This window comes from Neofelis nebulosa, chromosome 2, assembly GCF_028018385.1.
Source record: "Neofelis nebulosa isolate mNeoNeb1 chromosome 2, mNeoNeb1.pri, whole genome shotgun sequence".
In the NCBI taxonomy this organism is placed as follows: Eukaryota; Metazoa; Chordata; class Mammalia; order Carnivora; family Felidae; genus Neofelis; species Neofelis nebulosa.
Genome location: NC_080783.1, coordinates 187,039,369 through 187,062,926, shown reverse-complemented (window position 1 = coordinate 187,062,926; position 23,558 = coordinate 187,039,369). Strand labels below are relative to the sequence as shown.

At 48.5% G+C, this 23,558-nt stretch overlaps 2 protein-coding genes and 4 non-coding genes across 6 annotated transcripts; 5 read left to right on the top strand and 1 right to left on the bottom strand.

Annotated features, from left to right (window-relative positions):
• The first annotated feature begins 3,172 nt into the window (after nucleotides 1-3,172).
• RPS8 (ribosomal protein S8) lies at nucleotides 3,173-5,984 on the top strand. Its single transcript, XM_058717656.1, has 6 exons — nucleotides 3,173-3,301; nucleotides 3,699-3,805; nucleotides 4,283-4,382; nucleotides 4,778-4,953; nucleotides 5,188-5,317; nucleotides 5,819-5,984. The coding sequence occupies exons 1-6, from the start codon at nucleotides 3,298-3,300 to the stop codon at nucleotides 5,926-5,928; spliced, it is 627 nt and encodes a 208-aa protein (XP_058573639.1). The 5' UTR covers nucleotides 3,173-3,297; the 3' UTR covers nucleotides 5,929-5,984.
• On the top strand, nucleotides 3,533-3,612 carry LOC131505880 (small nucleolar RNA SNORD55/SNORD39). The gene has a single exon (XR_009258633.1). It is a non-coding gene; the product is annotated as a small nucleolar RNA SNORD55/SNORD39 (small nucleolar RNA).
• LOC131505890 (small nucleolar RNA SNORD46) lies at nucleotides 4,096-4,199 on the top strand. The gene has a single exon (XR_009258643.1). It is a non-coding gene; the product is annotated as a small nucleolar RNA SNORD46 (small nucleolar RNA).
• On the top strand, nucleotides 5,014-5,083 carry LOC131505888 (small nucleolar RNA SNORD38). Its single transcript, XR_009258641.1, has one exon. It is a non-coding gene; the product is annotated as a small nucleolar RNA SNORD38 (small nucleolar RNA).
• Nucleotides 5,608-5,678, top strand: LOC131505887 (small nucleolar RNA SNORD38). The gene has a single exon (XR_009258640.1). It is a non-coding gene; the product is annotated as a small nucleolar RNA SNORD38 (small nucleolar RNA).
• A 4,459-nt stretch (nucleotides 5,985-10,443) lies between the features above and the next one.
• Nucleotides 10,444-13,853, bottom strand: BEST4 (bestrophin 4). The gene is made up of 9 exons (XM_058717655.1): nucleotides 13,702-13,853; nucleotides 13,522-13,616; nucleotides 12,706-12,939; nucleotides 12,375-12,529; nucleotides 11,853-11,930; nucleotides 11,365-11,562; nucleotides 11,170-11,250; nucleotides 10,911-11,065; nucleotides 10,444-10,737 (listed from the first exon to the last, which is right to left on the bottom strand). Exons 1-9 carry the CDS (start codon nucleotides 13,851-13,853, stop codon nucleotides 10,464-10,466), a joined length of 1,422 nt encoding a protein of 473 aa, XP_058573638.1. The 3' UTR covers nucleotides 10,444-10,463.
• Nucleotides 13,854-23,558: the final 9,705 nt, after the last annotated feature.

The following is a 23,558-nucleotide window of genomic DNA, read 5'->3' as shown; positions in this document are numbered from 1 at the left end:
CCAATCTCCTCTTCCCCCAGCCCCTGGCAACCACTAATCTACTTTCTCTATGGACTTGCTATTCTGGACATTTCATATAAATGGAATCATACAATATGAGGTCTTAGCATTTAAGATCCATGTTGGGGTGCCTGACTGGCTCAGTTGGTAGAGTATGTGACTCTTGATCGCAGTTCAAGTCCCATGTATGGTGTACAGATTACTTGGAAAAATTAAATCATGAAATAAGATTCATCAAGTCCTCTATAACTTTCTCTCTTCATTTTTGCACTGTCACTTTTAACACATTAAAAAAATTTTTTTTTACATTTATTTATTTTTGAGAGACAGTGTGAACAGGGGAGGGGCAGAGAGAGAGGGAGACACAGAATCTGAAGCAGGCTCCAGGCTCTGAGCTGTCAGCAGAGAGCCCATGCGGGGCTCGAACCCACGAACCATGAGATCATGACCTGAGCTGAAGTCGGATGCTTAACCAACTGAGCCACCCAGGTGCTGCCTTTTTTTTTTTTTTATTTTAATTTAAATCTAAGTTAGGTAACATATAGTGTAATAATAATTTCTCTCCCTGCCCCTCCTGGAATTCTCCCTCCCTCTCTCTCTGCTTCTCGCTCACTTGCGCCCTCCTCCCAGAAATTAAAAAAAAAAAAAAAGGTGGTGAGAGTTAATGTCTTTGTCTTGTTCCTGATCATTAAGTTTGATTCTACCTATGGGTTTTTATAGATGGTCTTTCTCACGTGGAAGAAGTTCAATTCTGTTTCTAGTTTAAGTATTTTTATCATGAAAGGCATTAGATTTTGTCAAATGCTTTTTTTGTGTGTTTTGAAGTGACCATGTTTTTTTCCCATTTATTTTATTTACTTTTTTTTTTTTTTTTTTCCAACGTTTTTTATTTATTTTTGGGACAGAGAGAGACAGAGCATGAACGGGGGAGGGGCAGAGAGAGAGAGGGAGACACAGAATCGGAAACAGGCTCCAGGCTCCGAGCCATCAGCCCAGAGCCTGACGCGGGGCTCGAACTCACCGACCACGAGATCGTGACCTGGCTGAAGTCGGACGCTTAACCGACTGCGCCACCCAGGCGCCCCTTTTATTTACTTTTTAAGTTTATTTATTTATTTTGAGAGAGAGAGCACGCACAAGTGGGGGAGGGGCAGAGAGAACGAGAGACAGAATCCCAAGCAGGCCCATTGCCATCAGCACATAGCCCAATATGGGGCAACTTCACAAACTGTGAGATCACGACCTGAGCAGAAATCAAAAGTAGGGTGCTTGGGGCACGTGGGTGGCTCAGCCAGTTAAGCATCAGACTCTTGGTTTTGGCTCCAGTCATGATCTCAGGGTTCATGACCTGAGAGGCCCCAAGTTGGGCCCTGTGCTGGCAGTGCAGAGCCTGCTTGGGATTCTCTCTCTCTCTCTCTCTCTCTCTCTCTCTGCCCCTCCCGCATTCAGCCTTGCTCTCTCTCAAAATAAATAAATAAATATTAAAAAAAAAAAAAAAAAAGTAGGACCTTTACCTGACTGAGCCACCCAGGCACCCCTTGATTGTTGTTTTTTTTAAAGTAAGCTCTACCCCCAACATGGGGCTTGAACTCATAACCCAGAGATCAAGAGTCACATGCTCTACTGACTGAACCAGCCAGGCACCCCAAGCATTGTTACTTTAGAAAGCAGCAGGCTCAGAAAAGTCCTCCCACGTGTGTTTGTACATAGAGGTGAGATTTTGAGCAAAGACAATGAGAGAATCCCTTCAAAGGGCTGTGATAGGATTGGGAGCAGAGTGTGAAGGACTCCTTTAGGCAATTTACTCCTTTAAATACTGCCCTTTGACCCGTTTCCCCTCCAGCCACCAGCCAGTCTCCTCTCTTATTATTTTTTAAAAATTTCATTGTTGTGGGGAGGGATGCCTGGGTGGCTCAGTCAGTTAAGTGTCCAACTTCAGCTCAGGTCATGATCTCGAGGTTCGTGAGTTCAAGCCCCACATCGGGCTCTGTATTGACAGCTCAGAGCCTGGAACCTGCTTTGGATTCTGTGTCTCCCTTTCTCTCTGCCCTTCACCTGCTTGCTCGCTCGCTCTTTCTCTCTCTCAAAAATAAATAAAACATTAAAAATTTAAAAAAAAGGTTTTCAAGTTACTAAATCCAAGAATCCCTTTTTAGACCTTTACTAACCTTTACAGTAGCATTAGACCATGATATATTATGCTAGCTTTCTTCCTGTCAGTCTAACTGCTCCTTGTCTCCTCTGCCAGTTTTTCTTTACCTGGCCTTAAATGTTCATATTCCTCAAGCCTTGGACCTAGAACATTTTCCTGTATTTCTTTATGCTAAGGGTTGGCACATCACAGTATGCTGATTGAGCCCGTGCGCCAAGAGTTGTTGTTACGTTTTTAAATGTTTGTAAAAAATCAAAAGCGTAATGGTTCATGAGAGATGAATCTCAGTATCGTAAGTTCTGGAACACTGCCACACACATTTGTTTACTATTGTCTAGGATTACTCTCACACTACACTAGCGAAGTCGAGTAGTTGTGACACAGACTCTGTATCTCACAAGCCTAAAGTATTTATTTAGTACATTTTACAAGAAAAGTGTGCTTTATGCTCTCTCCCTAGATGCCATTCATTCTGGAAACTTTAATTACATTTGCATAGTAATGATTCCCAAAGTAACATCTTCTGTCCAAATTTCTTCCATAAGGATGACCAAGACATGAACATCCAGCTGCCCGTCATTCCCACTTAGAGGGCACCAAGATCTCAAAATGAACATGACCAGAACCGCTCCTACCTTAGTTTACCCCATCTCAGTAAAAGGCACCGATTTTCATCCAACTCATCACGTGAGGAATTAGTAATCCTCGACACACACCCCTTTCCCTAACCCCCTCCCTCCAAGTCCAATGTATCACCAAACCCTTCAGAACCAAACCTAAGTCCACCACTCGTTTCCCTCCCTGCTGCCTTCCACCTTTTCCCATCGCAGCTGCGCCCAGCTTCTAAAACGAGTCTTTTCAAAGCGTAAAGCCAGGTGACTCCACCTCGGATGTACCCTAAAGCCCTCAACCTCTAGCGAGCGGCAGCAAACGCGGGTCCAGCGCTGTCCACGAGTTAGGAGCGCAGAGGCCCCTCTCGGAGCGGGAGGTCCGCGGTACTGTCGCAGAAACGTCAGTGACGTCGCACTCAGACTCCGGGATCCTCACAGCGGCGCGCAGAAACCACGTTAAAGGGGCGGGACTGCGTTTTACAAACCGGACCGTGAGGCTTTGCGTTTTCCCTTTCGCAGCCAGCGCCGAGAGTGATGGGTGAGTGTCGCTCTGCTTCGGGGCCCGGGAAGGGGGACGAGCTCGATCCGGCGCCATCCTGCCTCGCAGTCAAGTCAGGAGTGCGGGCGCCCCGACCCCTAGCACGGAGCAGCCACGAGGAGGGTGGTGCTCGGGTTCTGGCCGCCGAGGCCCCCTCCAGGGGCTGTAGGAGCTTGGGGTTGCAGGCATACCAACATGGCTGCCATGGGAAGGAGCCCGGGCTGGGCCGCATGTGGATGATGACACCTTGATAATGCTGTAAACTCCCGAGTGCGCAGTGGGGGAACCAACCTTGGAGAGCTGAGCGTGCGGCCCGTCCGGCGCGGGGCTTTGGGGCTTGCGAGGTGCCGGCCCGAGGCCCAATGGCTAAAGCTTCCGTCCCCGCTCCGGCATGTAGGCATCTCTCGGGACAACTGGCACAAGCGCCGCAAGACCGGGGGCAAGAGAAAGCCCTACCACAAGAAGCGGAAGTATGAGCTGGGACGCCCCGCTGCCAACACTAAGGTGCGTGCGGGGCGTTCGCGTCCCCCTAGTCTCCGGCGTGGTCTGGCTCCCTGCTTGTGGTGGTTGAATCTTTGCAGGGCTCTGTGATCTGTCTAGGGGACTGGGCGGCCTCCTCACCTTTACCTGTTGGTTGAGACTAAAGAGATTGCATGGAGACAGATGCTGTGTACTAGGACTTAAAGGGCACTTGGAGGGGATGGGCTCCTCAAATGATAGTCAGAAACCTAGTATTTTTGTTGAATAGAGACTTAGTTTTCAGTGTTTGGAGTTAGGTTTTTCCTCTTGGAGGTAACTAGAGTGATGAAAAAGTATCCTTAGGCGTGGTTGTGGCCGTCTTGGTCACCTGTGTGCCACTTGCCAATGCTGGGACTTGTCATAGTTACACTGACTGTGTTGCCTCCGTCCAGCCTGGGTACCCTTCCCTTTGTTGTCTTGCTCTCTTGGATAACCTAGTTCCTGTCTCCTTGTGTTTTCCAGATTGGCCCCCGCCGTATACACACAGTCCGGGTTCGGGGAGGCAATAAGAAGTACCGTGCCTTGAGGCTGGACGTGGGGAACTTCTCCTGGGGCTCTGAGTGTGAGTGAGGCCCTCTAGGAGTGGGTGGGAACTCAATCCCTAAAATTTCCTAAGCTTCAGTAGGTACTTTTTAACAGGAAGTCCTTGGCCTCCATCAAGATACTGAAGTTTCTCTTTGTTTGAAAGATCTTAAGGTTGTGGTAGCTGGAGAATTCCCTCTATCCTGTTTTGTCTCAAGTCCTATAGCCTCAGGGATTGGGGCTGAATCTAGACCTTATTTATGTGTGGTTGCCAGCCATCTCTGGAAAGGTGACTTTGTGGAAGATGAGCTGACACCCTGTGGCTGGGTAACGGCTTAGAGTTCCCTTTTCCTTAGGCACTATGGGGTAGGATGTGCAGGGAACAACAAAGCCAGTTGTTTACAGGACTTGATTCTGAATTTCTCCTGTGAGCAGGTTGTACGCGCAAAACAAGGATTATTGATGTTGTCTACAATGCATCCAACAACGAACTGGTCCGCACCAAGACCTTGGTGAAGAACTGTATCGTGCTCATTGACAGCACACCGTACCGGCAGTGGTACGAGTCCCACTATGCACTGCCCCTGGGCCGCAAGAAGGGGGCCAAGCTGGTGCGTTTTTGGGGTGCCAACTTCCCTGTTGGGCGGGGGAGGCCAGCCTCATTGCAGCCTTCTTATGATGAAAACTGCGTCCAGTTCTGCTGCTGAAGGGAAAGAGATGAAAGCTTTTAGTGCTGAGGAAGGCAGCAGGGATTGGGATGTACTGGGCCCAAAGCTGTGAGGACATTCCTTCCTTGAGTCAGTGCTTGCGGAGCTCCAGCTAAGTCATCTGTCTCCTTCATTTAGACTCCCGAGGAGGAAGAGATTTTAAACAAAAAACGATCAAAGAAAATTCAGAAGAAATATGATGAGAGGAAAAAGAATGCCAAAATAAGCAGTCTTCTGGAGGAGCAGTTCCAGCAGGGCAAACTTCTTGGTGAGATAGCTGTTGCCTCGGGGGAGGGGGTGTCCGGATAACTGTATATCCTCTGCATTTTATTCTTGCCTCTTTTGTTCTTTTTACTGGCCAGCCTTGTGGTAGAGGCTTCACCAGGAGAGTTAAATGATAACAGAATGCAAGCAAAACTCAGAACATGTGGTCATCCCATTAGTATGAAGCTCAAATGGGAAATAGTGGGCAGGAGTCCGTAGGCCTAAGCTTGCCCTCTGCCTCTAACTCCCAGAAGTATTTTGAGAAGTCCATGCATGTGTGGGCTGAGGGGGCTGTCTCAGTGATGAAAACTTTGTCCAGTTCTGCTACTGACTTTTAAGTGACGATGAAGTCTTATCTGAGGAGACAGTGGGCTTCAAGCTTGCCCTCACCACCACCACCACCACCCCCCCAGGATACCTAAACCAACATGGACTTCTAAGGCAATACCTAGGTTTGGATAGGGCCACATTGTCATTTTGCTAATGAATGCATACTCTCTTGCAGCATGCATCGCTTCAAGACCAGGCCAGTGTGGCCGAGCAGATGGCTATGTACTGGAGGGCAAGGAGCTAGAGTTCTATCTGAGGAAAATCAAAGCCCGGAAAGGCAAATAAATCTTCTTCCTTCCTATCTTCGGTCATGTAATAAAAGGTGTTTATTCTGCCCTGTATTCGTGTGTGAATATCTGATTGCTTGGGAAACCGTAGAGTGTCCCAGCTCACTCTGCCTGAAGGCCAGCCTTAGGTGTGGGCTATGTCCGTAAGGGGGAGCATTTCTCACCCCAAAGGCTAGTGTTTAGTGGGAACAGGGATGTGGCATGCAGGGCAAGCAGAAATTGTGTAAGGGAGGTATCTCAGCACTGGGCCCCCAATATTACTGTGTTGACCATGACTGGTACCTGAAGCCATGCTGCCTCTGTAAATTTGGCCTTTTAGAGGTCCTGTACCCTTTCCCTATGTGCACCTTGGTCTTAAGGTTTTAGCTTGGAAGTTTTCGGCCTGGGTTTGTGAATAGCCTATAAACCTGGAAATTGTATTCCAAATTTCTTTTGTACATTGTTGAGGAAGTTGAGCACACTTACGTATCTGTATCTTTCAGTTTTTTAATGTCTTTCTGAAGTTAATTTTCTTTTGAAACCTAATCCCCCTTCCCCTCTTACTAAAGTGTGCAAGATAACCAGTGGTTTCTGCATTGCTAAATCTGCAAAGTTCAGTTCTTTGTCTCCAGCTTGGCTGTACATTGTCTATTGTAGGTATTGAATGTGGTTTATGATGCATTTTTTTTTAATGTTTATTTTGAGAGCAGAGGAGGGGCAGAGAGAATCCCAGGCAGGCTCCATGCTCAGTGCGGACCTGACTCAGGGCTCCATCTCATGACCACCAAGATCACCTGAGCCTATATCAAGAGTTGGGCACTCAACGGACTCAAGCCACCCTGGTCCCCCATATGATGCATTTTTCTAACTTTAACCCAAACCTACTTAACACCTGCATTTGTATATCATAATTGGACTCTCAAAGGTGAACAGTTAAAAATGGATAACATTCTTCAGCTTTTCCTTTTCAAATAGTTTCTCAGCTGTTTAATTATAGCAAACAGTTGTCTTTATACAGCTGCTTAAATCAAAATCTTGGGTCATCTGACCCTTATATGCTAACATCTAATAATCCCAGGTCTTAATTGCTTCAACCTTTAAAACCATCCACCTTCCAGTCACTTTTTTATAAGTAGCACTCAATGCTTCTGTTGTCCCCAACACAATCCTAGCAATGTTGATAAGTTTTTTTGTTGTTTTTTTTTTTAATTTTTTAAGGTCTATTTACTTTTGAGAGAGAGTGCGAGCAGGGGAGGGACAGAGAGAGGGAGACACAGAATCTGAAGCAGGCTCCAGGCTCTGAGCTATCCTATCAGTGCAGAGCCCGATGTGGGGCTCGAACTCCTGAGCCGTGAAATCATGACCTGAGCTGAAGTCGGATGCTCAACGGACTGAGCCACCCAGGCGCCCCTGTTGATCAGTTTTAAGATCAGGTTTTTGGGGCATCTGAGTGGTTCAGTCAGTTAAGGGTCCCAACTCTTGGTTTCAGCTCAGGTCATGATCTTGCAGCCTCATGGGTTCAAGTCCTGCACTGGGGTCTGTGCTGGCAGTGCAGACCCTGCTTGGGATTCTTTCTGCCCCTCCCCCACTCATGCTCTCTCTCAAAATAAATAAACTTAAAAAAAAAAACAGTTTTTGGGGGCCACCTGGGTGGTTCAGTCAGTTCATGAGATCAAGACATATGTAGGGCTCTGCGCAGAGCTAGCATAGGATTCTCATTCTGCTCATCCCTCGTGCATGCAGTCTGAACTTTTTATTTCTTTTGAGAAAGACTGTGAGCAGTAGAGGAGCAGAGAGGGAGAGAGCATCCAAGCAGGCTCTGTGCTGTTAGCTCAGAGCCTGACGACATAGGGCTCAAACTCAACGAATCTTGAGATCATGACCAGAGCCAAAATTAAGAGTAGGATGCTGAACCAACTGAGCCACCCAGGCACCCCCTCTCAAACTTAAAAAAATATATCAGGTTTTTGACAGGGCAACTTACCATCTCAAAAGCCTAACCAAACACTATGGAACTCTACATGACCTGCTCCCTTTTTCTATAGTGCCTATGATCCTGGCCTTACTGAGTAAATAATGTATGTTCATTTGCTATTCTTTTGTTGGAAACAATTTATTTCAAATACCCACATGGCTTACTCTCCAGGTCTTACTTAGACAGTCGTTTTTTTCCTCTCTGATCACAGTTTGTTTTTTTTTTATGTTTATTTTTGAGACAGAGACAGAGCATGAACGGGGGAGGGTCAGAGAGAGGGAGACACAGAATCTGAAACAGGCTCCAGGCTCTGAGCTGTCAGCACAGAGCCCGACGCGGGGCTCGAACCCACGGACTGCGAGATCATGACCTGAGCCGAAGTCGGCCGCTCAACTGACTGAGCCACCCAGGCGCCCCTGATCACAGTTTTTTAAGTTAGTCCCTTCAATGCTGTATCTTTTCCTCCTTTTTCTCCTTATCCCTTAGTTGGGCATAAATTTTGCTCATTTTGTCTTGTCCTACTAGAATGTAATTCCGGGTTAACAGGTATGTTTGTATCCTGCTCTGTCTCCAGTACCTGGAAGTACAGGACAACGTAGCAAGCACTCCAGTGTGCTAAATTAATTTTTTATTAAAAAATTTTTTTAATGTTTATTTTTGAGACAATGCGAGAGACCCGAGTGCAAGCAGCGGAGGGGCAGACGGGGAGACACAGAATCCGAAGCAGGCTCCAGGCTCTGAGCTGTCAGCCCAGAGCCCGATGTAGGGCTCAAACTCACGAACCGTGAGATCATGACCTGAGCCGAAGTCGGACTCAACCGACTGAGCCACTCAGGCGCCCCTAAATTAATTTCTTAAAAAACAAGATTTTATCGAAGTTGAAGTTGATGGAAAGTGTAAGTATGTAACTTTTAAGAGTTAAAGAAGTGAACACCCAACTGGTTCATTAGCTTGGCAAAATTGCAGACTTCTGTGAAGAGACAATAGGAAAAGATGACAGCCACCACTTTTGAGTACAAAAACTTCAGGACACAGATCAACCCAACCTTCTGACACCTTACCGTTGCTCTGGGGAGGCCTGTGCCCCACCTTTCCATCCAGTGATTATCTTAATGCAACACCTTAATTTTAGCTATTGTTGACTGAGAGGTATGAGTCAGGAGTTGGTATGGGTCAGCAAAGCCACACTAAACACTTTGCCTTTACTTCCTAATTTGAGTTCCAAAAAACTATACTTCCCCTTCTACTTATAATTTATGAATAGAATCTTTTTTAAAAAGTCTTGGATCCAGGCAGTATTCATGTCCACAGCCTTCAGATGACCATTCTTGCTCTGAGCAAGACTACTTCCTATTAACCCTGTGAAAAAAACTTAAATACCTTACGGGTGAATGGCTGTCCTGGGGGTGCTATTGTCTCCATACATTTGGAGACCTATGCTTAGGTATCCAGTAACCTATGGTCACCCAGCAGTACGAAAGTAGCAAAACCAGCATTATCTAGTCAGTCAACAATGCCAGAGCATGCACTCAACCTCTATACTCTTGTTTCTGCCCTCCTTTGACTTCTGTCCTCTGTAATTCTTTGATCTTAAGATTCAGTTTTAGCATTCACCAAGTTCTTTAATGGAGGCTGAATTTATAGGCCAGGAATCTTAGAGGAGCTCAGTTCAGGCAACTCCATCTAGTGTTGTCTGAGTCTGATTTCCCCCCAGCACTGTAGGCCCACCACAGAGATGGAACCCCAGCTTCACCCCTTACATCGTCTCTTCTGTTGGTTGGGGGGTACAGAGAAGGATGTGGTACTCAGAAGTTCAAATGCCCAAGGTCTAGGCTGGGTGGTGTAAGACTGCCTTCACATATGAGTTCAATCAGCCTCCAGTACAGATTCCCAAGCCCTTCCATATCATCTTTACCTCACTATCCCACTGCACAGCAGGCCAATTTAGTTTTAAGCAACCATAACTGCACAATGATTATATTCTCATTGTAAACAAAAACAAAGAATATTATAGGAAAAGCAAAAGTCCCCCAGCACACACACTTTGATCCCTCTTCAGAGTAAGATTATCAAGATAAGGTATACCCTCAATATCTTTTTATGTCTCACACAAATTGTAATGTTTGGACCAGCAGCAGCAACAGCACCTGGGAATTTACTAGAAATGCAACTTCTTGGGTTCCGTCCCAGATCTAATGAATCAGAAATGCTGGAAGGGGCACCCATAACTGTTCGGAACAGGCCCGTCAGTGACACTGATGCTCCCTCAAGTTTGAGAACAGGCCCAGCTCCCCAGGAAATTAACAGTGCACCTGGGTTCTTGTCCTCTAGGCCTCGCACGTGTATCCTTCTAGCTACACCGTCCCCAAGCAAGCCATCCTACCTTCTCCCGCCAAAGTGGACGCATTCCTAGCCCTGACACTGGCCCTGCCAACGCTCTGGCTCAGGGCACACAGCAAGTGTTCCTATGGCGTCCGAGGGCAGGACCAGCGCCGTCTGGAGGGCAGCGAGGGGCGGAAAGCGAGCAGAGGCAGGCTTGGGGGAGGCAGGCAAGAGGGCCCGGCCCTGGCAGCCTTTTCTCAGGGCTCCCCGGCCTCGTCCCCTGACCCCACCGACGCCTCCTCAATGCGGTCCGCGGCCTCGGGGTCGCCGCCCTCCTCTGCTCGCAAGCGCAGTAGATGAGGGGTCCGGGGGGCTCCGCGTACGCGGCCAAAGGTCCGGAGGCTGATCGCCGGCGAGGGTGCTCCTGCGGCAAACAAGTGGCCGAGCATCGGGGTCTGCGCGGCGGGGAGCGGCCTAGCGGACCCTGGGGACGTGTCCACCTGCACGTTCTGCTCGGGGTCGTCGCTCACGCTGCGGACGGGAGGGAGGTCTGAGCGATCTTGGCGCCGAGCCGCCCTGGGACTGACTCTCCCGAGAGGGCGGGGAACAGGAAGGACCGATCCATTGGCGCCCCAGAGTGGGGGCGCGAACCTGGGGCCCGCGTGCCAGCTCAACCCCTGCCTCCACCAGCTTGGGTCACTCACCGAAGGTTGAAGGTGGAGCCCAGGAAGGAAGGCCGCAGAGCCTCTGCTGCCGTGGCCACCGTGTAAGGCGGCTGCGCTGAGTCTTCGTCCCAGTACAGGTCCTTCTCCGCGGGAGGCAGGTTCTGGTACATGTCGTCTACGGAGAGCAGGGACACCTGAGGCAGGCAGCAAGTCATAAGGATCCTCCTGTCCTCTCCACACTTAGGCGGAGAGCTGGCAAGGAGGGGAGCACAGGGAGTTGCCCCCGGACCGGGCGCACCTGTAAGTTGCGGTCTATGAGCTGGTTAGTCTCAAAGTCATCATCATCCTCCCCAAAGGGGTTGATAATCTGTTCGGCCACCTGCAGGTTGTAAGACAGTGTTTTCAGGGCTCAGAGCCCCATTCTCCATCCCCAAAGTTGAGGTGGACCCACATGTCTACAGAACAAGCTGGTATGAACACGCTATGTGCCCACCTTGAGCCAGCCAGCATAGAAGAAGAACTGCAGCAGAGTGGTGAGAGGCACATACATGTCCAGGTCCCCCAGAGTAGACGCTGGCCCCTGGCCTGGCTCTAATGGCTCCCGAGGTTTGGCAGGCCCTGCCTCTGGCTCCACAAACTGGCGGCCGATCAGGGAGAGGGCAAAGTAGGAGTATACCGCTATGGTCACCACCTGGAGAAGGAAGCCGGGCCGAGTAAGACAGGGAAAAATGCCCTCCCCACCCCTGAGGTCCAGTGAGGGACTCTGACAAGGAACTAAATGTGTAGCAAGGTGTGGCAGCATCAGAGGGTATGGGGTCCTATTAGTGGGGGTCCGGGGATGCTTTGAGGATGAGCCCTTAGTTGTTCAGTGTCTCACTGGACTGAACTGCCCCAGCGCAGGTGCCATCTCTAGTTCTCAGTGTCACACACAGCACAGGACATGCAGTAGGCACTGGGACTGGGGAGGTGAGAGGCGGTTACTTGGGTGTAGACGAGAGGTATGCTGATCCAGTCATAGTGGAATAGCATGCTGCACTTGGCCCGGTACTTGTTCAGCTCCTGGTGGAAGAGCAAGAAGAGGAAGTCAGTGGAGGTGAGGAAGGAAGAATGGGGAAAGAACTGGGAGCCCAACACAAACCAGGCCTAGAGGCCCAGTTGGCTGTTGGAGGTGTTACCAATGTGGGAGTGCTTGTGATGGGAAGCAGTTTAGCAATGTAGTTCCAAGCATGGACCCAGAATGTATGAGTCCCAGCTCCACTAACTATCTGTGTGATTTCGGCAAGTTTCTTTTCCACTCTGCCTCAGTTTTCTCACCTGTGAAAGAGGGATGCCGATAATGTCTCAAGGGTTGTTGTGATGGCTAATGAGTTAATGTACGTACAGTGCTTCCAACAGTGTGCAGTACAAAGTTGGCAGCATCTAAGTGCTCATTACTAAAATTATTGTTCTGGTTTGCAAAGCTAGGAGGAGGAGGATAAATGGGCCTGGTCTGAGCAGACTCACTTCCAGGAGCAGGCAGAGAGCAATGTCATCACGGATTCTCCCATCCCTCCGGGCCTGGGCCGCCAGGTTAGTAAACCAGACACATGGGATCCAGTACTTGTTGAAGTCGGATTTCAGGCTCTCAAACTTTTTCCTCTCTTCCTGGGACATGAAACCTGAGGGGATAAAGTGAGTGGGGCGCAGACTCAGCCCCTGTGCCTAGGACATGCCCCTTGGGGGTCAGACCTCTCCTCCTAGGAGGCCCACCTTCGGGCTCTGGTGGGCTGTGCCAGGGCTCCCCAGCGTGGCACCTGCATCGGCCCGGCCGAGCCCCAGGGGCCCCTGTCCGCACCTGCATCCACCACGTGCTCCATAGTGGGGAAACGCTTGAGCACGCGGGTGCTGACTGAGCGCAGCACCAGCACAGACGCCAGGTTGGCATAGCGGATGAGGGTACGGCGCAGCAGGCGGCCATGCTGGTCTACGCCGTGCACGCTGGCCGAGATGACGCACATCAGCTGGTCTGGCAGCGGGATGCTTGTATACTGGGCCCACCAGCGGTTCACCACCAGGGTCACGTAGAAACCTGGTCAGCCGCCCCAGAAGTGGGGACAGGAAGGGAAGAGGGAGCGTCTGGCAGTTAGCGTGCCCTGCCCCCCAGCTGGAGCGCCTGGTCCAGGCTAGATTGAACTGAAGCAGGGGGAAGGACACATCCGGCTCCAGTGTCCTGCCTTGATGTCAGGGGAAGTGCCTCTTCCTAAAGCCTCTTCCTTGCTAAGCCAGGCCCGGAGGATGGAGGAGTGTAAACCTCTGGTAGAGAAGTGGTGGCTCAAGGCCACTAGTAGTAGTTAACTCTGAGCCCCTCTTTCCATGAAGGTGGGAAGGGGATGTCACCTCTCTGCAGCTCCCCTCCCCCCAGAGCCGGGGTTTGAAGCCAGCAGGTGTTTTGTCCCTTGTTTGCAGAGTGAGGGTCCAGCAAGTGATAGGCAGGGTCTAGCCCTCTGGAAATCCTGGACCCAGGATACAACTCCCATGTCTGCTGAGCCTGCTCTGGTTAACCTCTAGGCTGTGCTGTTGGGGTAATTCTGACTCTCAGCGCTATCAACTCAACCCAAAGGTCAGGGAAGATGGTAAGAAGGATACCAGGGAGAACTAGAGGGAGCCTTACCCAGTACAAAGGATAAGGGGATGAGATCTGCCGAACGATTACAGTATCGGGCCACCTGAGCATATACATGCCTCTGCTCCTGGGTCAGCAGCAACCTGGGTAAGGTCAGTTGTAAGCCTGGGTTAGAGGGAAGTGGGCAGCCCTGTCCCCCACAGGCCAGCCCTGAGACCTCACCCTCACCGGTAAGTGATGCTGAGCAGAGCATATAGGGCGATGAAGAGGAGGAACTCTTTGTAGAGGAGCTTGTAGATGCTTCCCCTCCAACGGAGAAGCAAGCCAGAGAAGCCTCCGAAGCGAGCCTCCGCCACTTTGAGGGTGTACGAAACCGTCATGGTGCTGGGGGCCTGAGCAGGAGGTCACAAGAGCTGCCCCCAGAGTGTCCCTCTTTCCCAGCAAACCTTCTCCTTAGCTTTCCTTCTTATCACCAAGCTTCGTTCCCCGGGCAACCTCCCTTCAATTCTGGTCACATACATCTAGCCTTCACCCTGTGTCAGTAGTCGTGGGGGAGGAAGCTGCAGAGCAGACAGAGCACATCCCCATCCCCTCCAGAACTCAGTGTACATGGGTCAAGCCAGGATGGCATGGGCCTAGGGGAGCTGAGATCTATAACCTCTCCTGCAAGAGGCTTCCCCGGGATCCTCTTCCACTTGCAGGGCTAAAAGTAACCAGATCATAAACTGCTAAAGACAGGAGATCCAACTCTAGCCTAGACCCACAACTATCCCTTGGGGTCTTGTTGATAGCTGGTCTCCCGAGGCCCAGGGTACTGTCACCCCCCACTCCACACCTGCCTACCTGCTCTGAGCAGCAGCATGTGTTGAGGAAGGAGAACTGGGCTAGCCCCCACATGAAACACACTTAAATATCTGCCGGGCCCATAAAGCTTAACTGGACTGTGGTTATCATTGATGGATTGAGGCTGTCACCCAGCTTCTCCTGGTCCTGGGAACTAGATTTGTCTCCCTACTCCTGCAGGGCTGGGCTGGCCTTTGGGTGGCAGAAATGCCATCTGCACTGACCCCACAGCACACACAAATAACACCATGTCCTTGAAACCAGGATGACAGGGATTACTGTCCCACGCTCCAGGTGAGAAGACAGATGCATGATGATCAATTGTTACAACAGCTGCTGATCACAGAGCACTGACTGACAGGCACTGTGCCAAAGGCACTACTATATCATCCTCTTGTGGAATCCTCATCACAACCCCATGAGCCAGGACTCATCCCCATTTATATATTTTTTTTTCAACGTTTTTTATTTATTTTTGGGACAGAGAGAGACAGAGCATGAACGGGGGAGGGGCAGAGAGAGAGGGAGACACAGAATCGGAAACAGGCTCCAGCCTCCGAGCCATCGGCCCAGAGCCTGACGCGGGGCTCGAACTCACGGACCGCGAGATCGTGACCTGGCTGAAGTCGGACGCTTAACCGACTGCGCCACCCAGGCGCCCCTCATCCCCATTTATAGATGAGGCTCCAAGAGGTAAATGTCTTGCCCAAGGTCATATAGCTGGGATGCACTGGAGGCAGGATTCAAAGCCTGAGTTGGTGGACTTTGTTGAGCTTGAAAATAAAACATCCAGTTATTTTACCAGCAAAATGGGTTTATTAAAAAAATAGAGGAATTGCAATTCAGGGCATGCAAGCTATAGCAACCCATAGGCAAGTCTAGAGAACAAAGGAAAGGAATGTTATTTTATAGAGAAAAAGGAGGATGTTGAGAGGGGCTACTTTGAACAAAGTCCACTGGAGGCTGGTGATTTTTTTCTCATTGGCTGAGTTGTGGCATCTTCTCATTGGCTGGGCTGTTGCTATTCAAAGAAAAAGTCTCCCTCTTGCAGGGGTAGTAGGGTAGGTTCTGTGTTGTTGGAAAATGCAAGGTATGCTTCTTCCTTTTGGGGTCTGCAATTGAGGACAAATTGGTAGGGTGTGAGAACTACCCCCCTTCTGGCCTACAGACTATTTTATTTTATTTTATCTTGTTTTATTTTATTTTTGAAGGGGGAGGAGCAGGGGAAGAAGGAGAGAGAGAGTCTTAAGCAGGCTCTATGCTCAGTATGGAGCCCAGCTTGGGGCTCGATCTCATGACTGTGAGAGCATGACCTGAAGCGAAATCAAGAGTCAGATGCTTGGGGCACCTGGGTGGCTCAGTCGGTTGAGCTTCCAACTTTGGCTCAGGTCATCAGGCTCACTGCTGTCAGTGCAGAGTCCATTTCAGATCCTTTGCCCCCCTCTCTCTGCCCCCACCCCCACCCCCCGCACTTACACTCTCTCAAAATAAACATTAAAAAAAAAAAGAGAGAGAGAGAGAGAGATGCTTAACTGATTGAGCCATTCAGGTGCCCCCAGACTCTATTTTACATGGTTTTCCTGTATTCAGTTTCACAACCTCAAAGGCTGGAAGTGGCCTACTTGGGCCTAAACAAGGGCTTGAGCCCTAGGACCATAGTCCTGTGCACTGGCCACACTGCCAGGCTTCTAGTCCAGGCTCTGAGACTTGGCTTAACCATCCCCCATCCCTATCCCATGGAGTTGACAAGGCCACAGGCCTGGGACTCAGGCCTAGCAATGCAGACCTCCCTCAGCCCTGTGTCCAGCATCTTGACTCCTAAGGGTGCCTAGCATCCTGAGTGGCCATTTGTTTTTTGTTTTGTTTTGTTTTATTTTTTTTTTAACGTTTATTTATTTTTGAGACAGAGAGAGACAGAGCATGAATGGGGGAGGGCCAGAGAGAGGGAGACACAGAATCTGAAACAGGCTCCAGGCTCTGAGCTGTCAGCACAGAGCCTGACGCGGGGCTCGAACTCACAGACCGCGAGATCATGACCTGAGCCGAAGTCTGCCGCTTAACCGACTGAGCCACCCAGGCGCCCCCTGAGTGGCCATTTGTACTTCTAGGCCTCAATTTCTTCATCTGTTAAACAAAGGAAATAATATTTGAGGCACCAGCTCAATTACCCACCCAGTGGTGAGGTCATCCACAAAAACCCAGGAGTGGTGGTCCCACTCTGACCTGTATTGAGAAGCTCCTTCCCCCACATTGTGAGCTGATTCTTACAAGCATTTCTGAAAGAGAGGAACATGGAGAGGTGATTAGGAGCACAAGCTTAGGAGTCAGACAAACCTGGGTTTGAATTCTAGTTCTCTGTAGCCTTGTAAGAGTTACCTAATCTTTCTGAACTTCTTTTTCCTCTTCTATAAAACAAGATCAATAACACCTTCCACATAGGGCAATTGGGATTATTCAAAAAAACAATATCCAGAGACTGGAGCACTGCAGGCATTGAGCCTGGGCTGCTATTACCATGAAAAGCCAAATCTGTTCTCTTTGGTTTCTACCTATTAGTCCTCTGTTGTGTCCCAGAACCAGGCAATCCTTCAGAGATGAAGAGGCAGAGATGTTTCACCTGAAGCCCTGCCAGCCTGTCCCCAAACCAAACAGTGCCAGGTCCTGGCTTTTAAACTGGAAATAAAAGGCCTTTTGAGATGACCCCATCTCTGCTCCCATCACCAGCCTCTGGTCTAGCTCCTTTTCACTGCTTCTGCAAGGTCCAGCTCAGAGCATCCTCAGGGAAGCTGTCCATGATCTTCCCCAGATCACTCCCCAACGCACTCTAGGTTTCCTCTCTCAGCAGCAAATCACACTGGGCTGTGTGACCTGTCTGCAGGGGTCATCTCCGTCCAACCGGTGTGGCCCTTGAGGACAAGATTGTACCTTTTTTTTTTTTTTAGTTTATATATTTTGAGAGAGAGAGAGAGAGTGCAAGCAGGGAGAGGGGCGAGAGAGAGGGAGAGAGAGAATCCCAAGCAGGCTCTGCGCTGTCAGCTCAGAGCCCAACCCGGGGCTCAATCTCATAATCAGTGATATCGTGACCTGAGCCAAAATCAAGAGTCAGACACTTAACTGACTGAAGCACCCAGGCACCCAAGGACAGGATTGTATCTGATTCATCTCGATAGAGCTGGGGAGTCCTTGAGCCCAAGCAGGCTTTTTTTTTTCTTTTCTTTTCTTTATCTTTTTTTTTTTTTTTTCATTTTTAACCTGAAAGACATCTGGCCTTCCTTCCCCTTTTTCTTTTCTTTTTTTTTTTTTTTAATTTTTTTAATGTTTTTTTTTTTTATTTTTGAGACAGAGAGAGACAGAGCATGAACCAGGGAGGGGCAGAGAGAGAGGGAGACACAGAATCCGAAGCAGGCTCCAGGCTCTGAGCTGTCAGCACAGAGCCCGATGCGGGGCTCGAACTCACAAACCGCGAGATCATGACCTGAGCCAAAGTCGGACACTTAACCAACTGAGCCATCCAGGCGCCCCCCCTTCCCCTTTTTCTGTAAGAACCTTCCTGGATGAACAAGGTTTGGAAACCTACTCATGGCCAGAAGAGTTATGTTCTCTTTCCAGGGCCCAGGTGAGCCAGGTGAGATGTCAATATGAGGAAAGAACTGGACTCAGGCTGTGTGTGTGTGTGTGTGTGTGTCCCAGAGGTCTGGAATACCAAGGATCTTTCCCAGGGAGGGTGAGATACCAGCTCTGGGGACTCAGCCATCATGGCCATGCATCCCTTCCCAGGCTCTGATCTGTGGCTTTCCTAGAGCATTCTGGGCTTCATACCACTTAAAGAGTCTTGTTATCTAGGCACCCAGGCCCTGGGACTGAAGGAACTCAGGCTCTGAGGTCCTGGGAGCTTCCGTCAGTACTCCTTTAGGGCATCCCAGGCTGCTGCATTTCAATCATTGCCCTCATTCACTTCTGTGGCCCTCACCTTCCTGACTGTTACCAACACTCTGGATCACTGGGCTGTGAAATTTCCACAGAGCCATGGATAAAGGTACAGGACTAGAAGACTTGCTCCTGGAGGGGGCAGTCCCCAATCCCCACCCAGCCCCTCCCTCCTGAGTCACCTTATCTCCCTTCCCAGCTGCTGACAAATCCCTTTGGTTTATGGTCCAGGAGAGGGAACCATTCCACCTGTAAATCATTTACTCCACCCATCTTTATCATTCCTCTAGTTCTTGCCTCACCCTCTTCTGGTCCTAACCACCAATGACCCTCTCCCCTCTTCACAGCCCAGAGTTGGATATATGGCTTGACAGTTTACAGCATGGAGTTTGGAGCCAGACTGCCCAAATTTTCAAATCTGAACTCCACTGTGAATTACCTTTGTGACCTTGAGCAAGCTGTTTTACCTTTCTGTGTTTAATTTCCCCATGGGGAAATAGGGATGATAATACATTTCTCATAGAGTTGTGAATATCAAATGAATTAATATTTAGAAAGTGCTCGGAATAGCACATGGTAAGTATGAAACACTACTGTAGCTATTAGCATCTGTCTGGTTTGGCTTTAGCACTTCTACCTTTGCACCCACCAAAGACACCTGTGATCTTACTGCTTATTCCAACAGCCCCCTCCCAGTTCTAACCTTACTTGGCAGCTCTCATTCTTGAAAGACTCCCTTGATTTCTGTGACCTGACACTGTGAAGAGATTCTGACTCTGAGCTGCTAAGGGAGCAAGGAGTGTGGGACATGTGCTCAACTAGGGGCAGAGGAGCCTGACAGAATCCTCTGGGGGATGAGGACCCAGAGAATTCAGAAAAACCTCAGCTTGGGCAGAGATTGTGAGAGTCTTGGGGGAAGGAGAAAGAGCACTAATAAGAGGGACATGGAGACATGGAGCAGTGTAGAAGGAGGACAGGTACAAGGACAGAGAACCAATGATCCCCAGAAAAGTCAGGCAATGGTGAATAGTGAAATCAGACATCTTGGATTCAGATCTTAGTTCTACCCCTTGGTAGCTGTATATGACCTTGAGTAAGCAGCTTAACCCCTTGAGTCTCAGTTTCTTCATCTGGGAAATGGGGGTAATAATCACATGCATATCATAAGGCTACTGTGAGCAGTCAGTAACATAAATGCTTAGCCCAGTTCCTGGTGCATGGTAGGTGCATAAGATTTATTCATGGTAGTGTATATTACACTGAGGGAGGAGGCAGAGGAAACTTCCAGACCTTTCAGTTACAACATCCAGCAGGATCTCCTCCTTGTGTGCTGGCCTCTGGAGGAGGGCTCAAAAACCTTGATAACCTCCGAGGGGGAGAAGGCGGTGAAGAGTAACAGAATATGGCACCCAATATGCCACTTAGGCATATTGACTATTTTGAACTGTAGCTACATGCAAAACAGCAAGTGCAGGGAGAAGCTTTCTCTGAACTCCCCTTATCTGCCTAAAGATGGATCTCTAAAAGGACTCAATGGGAATGAATCCCCTTCCTGGGAGTTTCTTCTTATATCACAGGAGAGGAGACTAGAAGTGTATACCATATCCAGACAAACTTTGCCACAAATGATCATATCTCCCAGCCATTCTTCTAAGGACCCATTCAGTTTTTCCAGAAATCATTTACTCTTCCCCAAGAGGTCTATATTTCCCTTCCCTTTTCCCTATTAAGATGGTATTTAAGGGGCACCTGGGTAGCTCAGTTGCTTAGGCATCTGACTTCAGCTCAGGTCATGATCTCACCATTCCTTAGTTCGAGCCCTCTGTCAGGCTGTGTGCTGACAGCTCAGAGCCTGGAGCCTGCTTTGGATTCTGTGTCTCCCTCTCTCTCTACCCCTCCCCTGCTCATGCTCTGTCTCTCTCAAAAATAAAAAAAAATAATAAAAAATAAAAACATTTTTAAAAAGATGGTATTTAAGCCTGAATTCTAAACAACATGAGAGACTTACTCATTTTTCCCTCAGTATCTCCCATTCTCCCCTGCATACATAAGTTATACATGTTAATAAACTTCTGTTTGTTTTTCTTTTGTTAATGTTCTTGTTTGAGAGTTTAATCTGAAGACTAAGATGGATGGAGGTAAAATTTTGACTCCTATACAAAGTCCTAACCCCAGTACCTTAGAATGTGACTGTATTTGGAGACTGAATCTTTCAAGAAGAAGTTAAATTAAAAGGAGGCTGTTAAGTGGGCCCTAATCTGATTTGAGAAGAAGAGATTAGGACACACAGAAAAGAAGATCATGTAGATAAAGGGGATTAAGAGGTATAAATTTTCAGTTATTAAATATGTAAGTAACACAGAAATGAAAAGTATAGCATAGGGAAATAGTCAATATTACAAAAATGTTGTATGGTGACACATGGTGACTACAGTTATGGTGGTGAGCACTGAGTAATGTGTAGAATTGGCAAATCCATATGTTGTATACCTGAAACTAATATAACATGTATGTCAATTATGCTTAAGTAAAAAAAAAAAAAAAAAAAAGACTGGGGTGCCTGGCTGGTTCAGTCAGTAGAGCATGTGACTCTTGATCTCAGGGTTGTAAATTCAAGCTCCAACTTGGCATGGAACCCACTAAAAAAAAAGGAAGAAGAAGAAGAAAGACTATTAAGTCAGAGGGAGAAGACTATCACCTACAAACTAAGAGAGAGTCCTCAGAAGAAATTGTTAAACAAAATTCAACTGGGGCACCTACGTGGCTCAGTTGGTTAAGTGAACAATTCTTATTTCAGCTCAGGTTACGATTTCACAATTCCTGGGATCAAGCCCTACATTGGGCTCTGCACTAACAGCACAGAGTCTGCTTGGGATTCTCTCTACCTCTCTCTGCCCCCCCCCACCCCCCACCGTGTGCTCTTGCTCTCTCTCAAAATAAAAATTTTTAAAAAATTTTTTTTAAACGTTTATTTATTTTTGAGACAGAGAGAGACAGAGCATGAACAGGGGAGGGGCAGAGAGAGAGGGAGACACAGAATCTGAAACAGGCTCCAGGCTCTGAGCCATCAGCCCAGAGCCCGACGCGGGGCTCAAACTCACGGACCGCGAGATCGTGACCTGAGCCGAAGTTGGCCGCTTAACCGACTGAGCCACCCAGGCGCCCCTAAAAATTTTTTAAAATAACAAAAAATTTAAAATTCAACTAAGTAAATTTGAAGATCTAATTGGCTTTATTAAACAAAACATGAATCAGGCAGCATCCCATCTAGGAAGTTGAGGGGTCTCTGAGGAGTTGTACAAAATGGAAAGTTGTTATAGGAAGCAGTGTGGGGCAAGAAAGAAGCAAAAGAAAATAAAGAATTGTTTCCTGCAAGGTCACTTTCTCTTAGGAGGAAGAGCAAGGGGTCTTATCATGCAGATCACCTCATCTTTCTTTGGGAGATGGAGAGAGTCCTATATAAGATTTATTGGCACCTATCAGAAAATTCCTGACAGGTTAAAATTTATATTTCTGAGGGAGATTGAAACTGCAATTAGGTTAGGTATTAAGCTCTGGCTTAGCAACTTTGCCTGGCCCAAGTAACACCATTTGAGGTCTGTGGTTTTCTTTTTAACAGAATTAACCTGTCAATACCTTGAACTTGGACCTCCAGCCTCCAGAATTATGAGAAAATAAATTTCTATTGGTTAAGCCACGTTGTGTGTAGTATTTTTTTTATGGCAACCCTACCAAACTAATACAAAGACGTTTTGCTTTATTTTCCAAATATAAAATTGCAAAATCAAATATGCCTTTTCAAACTACACATGCTTCAGCTCCATTTTCCCCACAGATCTGTCCTTTCTGGCCCACTGCTACCATCTCCCCACTGGAAAATTGTCAACTTGTAGGATAAAAGCCAAACTCCTGAGTATGGTACTTAAGGCCCACCCCTCACCCCTCACTCCCCCTGAGAGTAACTAGAAATTCTCCACATTTCAGGATGTTTGGTTTCTTCCATCAGTGGCCATGAAGGGCAAGGGTAGAGAAGCAGGACTTTGTGGGCCTGATGAAGGATTGGGTGGGCTGGTGACATGGAAGGAGGATAAAATGGAGATGACACTAAGGATAAGGAGACCAGCAAGATGCTGTGGCAATAATCCGAACCAGAGACTGCAACTCAGATTAGGCTGTGAGAGGAACATGGGAAGTGGGTACTTTTCAGAGATTTTTATCTTTGGGGAGATAAAACTGACAGGAATTGGGTACTCAATAAGTATTTATTGACTTTCCTGGCTACTCTTTCTAAAGCAAGCTCTTTGATTACTTTTCTGTTTACCTCCTTCATAACACTTTTCAAAGCCTGCGATTACCTTGTTGGCATACTTGCCAATTGTCTGTTTCCATCAAGCAGAATGTAAACTAAATGAGGGCTGCAACCTTGACCAGTCTTATTCATCCAGTGCTTGGCACTTAGCAGTTGCTCTCAATAAATCTTTGAGGATTGAATGGCTTAATAATTGACTGAATAGTACAGAGTGAGGGCAGAGAAATGAGAGGGAAAGGCCAGGGGAAGCCTGTGAAACTGGAACAAACACTCGAGAGGGGTTAAGACCCCACCTCTCTGTCTCTGGCCCTGGAAAGGGCAGGCAAGAACTAGGGGTCCAGCAGTCCAGTTGGCTCCAGAACCACCTGCCCAATTGTCCATAGCTAGATTTGAGAAAATCCAATTCTCATTCTTCACTTTCTGGCCTCTGGCTGCTGACTCCAGGCAGTGGGAGTTTTCAGGGAAGGGGAACAGGGGACCCTACCAGAACTGGAGACCTGTCCCTCAAGAATGTGTAAGAGAGGGTAGCCTGGTTGGCTCAGTCGGTTAGCGTGGGACTTCGGCTCAGGTCATTATCTCACAGTTCATGAGTTCGAGCCCCACATTGGGCTCTCTACTGTCAGCGCAGAGCCCGCATTGTATTCTCTGTCCCCCTCTCTCTGCCCCTCCCAGCTTGTGCGCGGGCGCCCTCTCTTTCTCAAAAATAAACATAAAAAAAAAAAAAAGAAGAAGAAGAAGAATATGGAAGAGGGTTGTAGAAGATGCGGCCTGGCACATAATAAAAACCTTGAATGCTGGTCTCTGTTTGACCACAAAACTTGGCGTGGCAGTCTCCTACCCACCCCTCCCCATCCCAAACCAGGCTCCGGAGTGTGCAATTCTTCCCAAGCCCTAAAGGGGGTGGCACCGGGCTGCGCCCGCGGGCTCTGGCCGAGGGCAAGGGACCAGCGGAAGGGCTCGCGCCCTTAAAGGGGAGTTTTGGTGACTCCCGCTGGCGAAAGCGAGC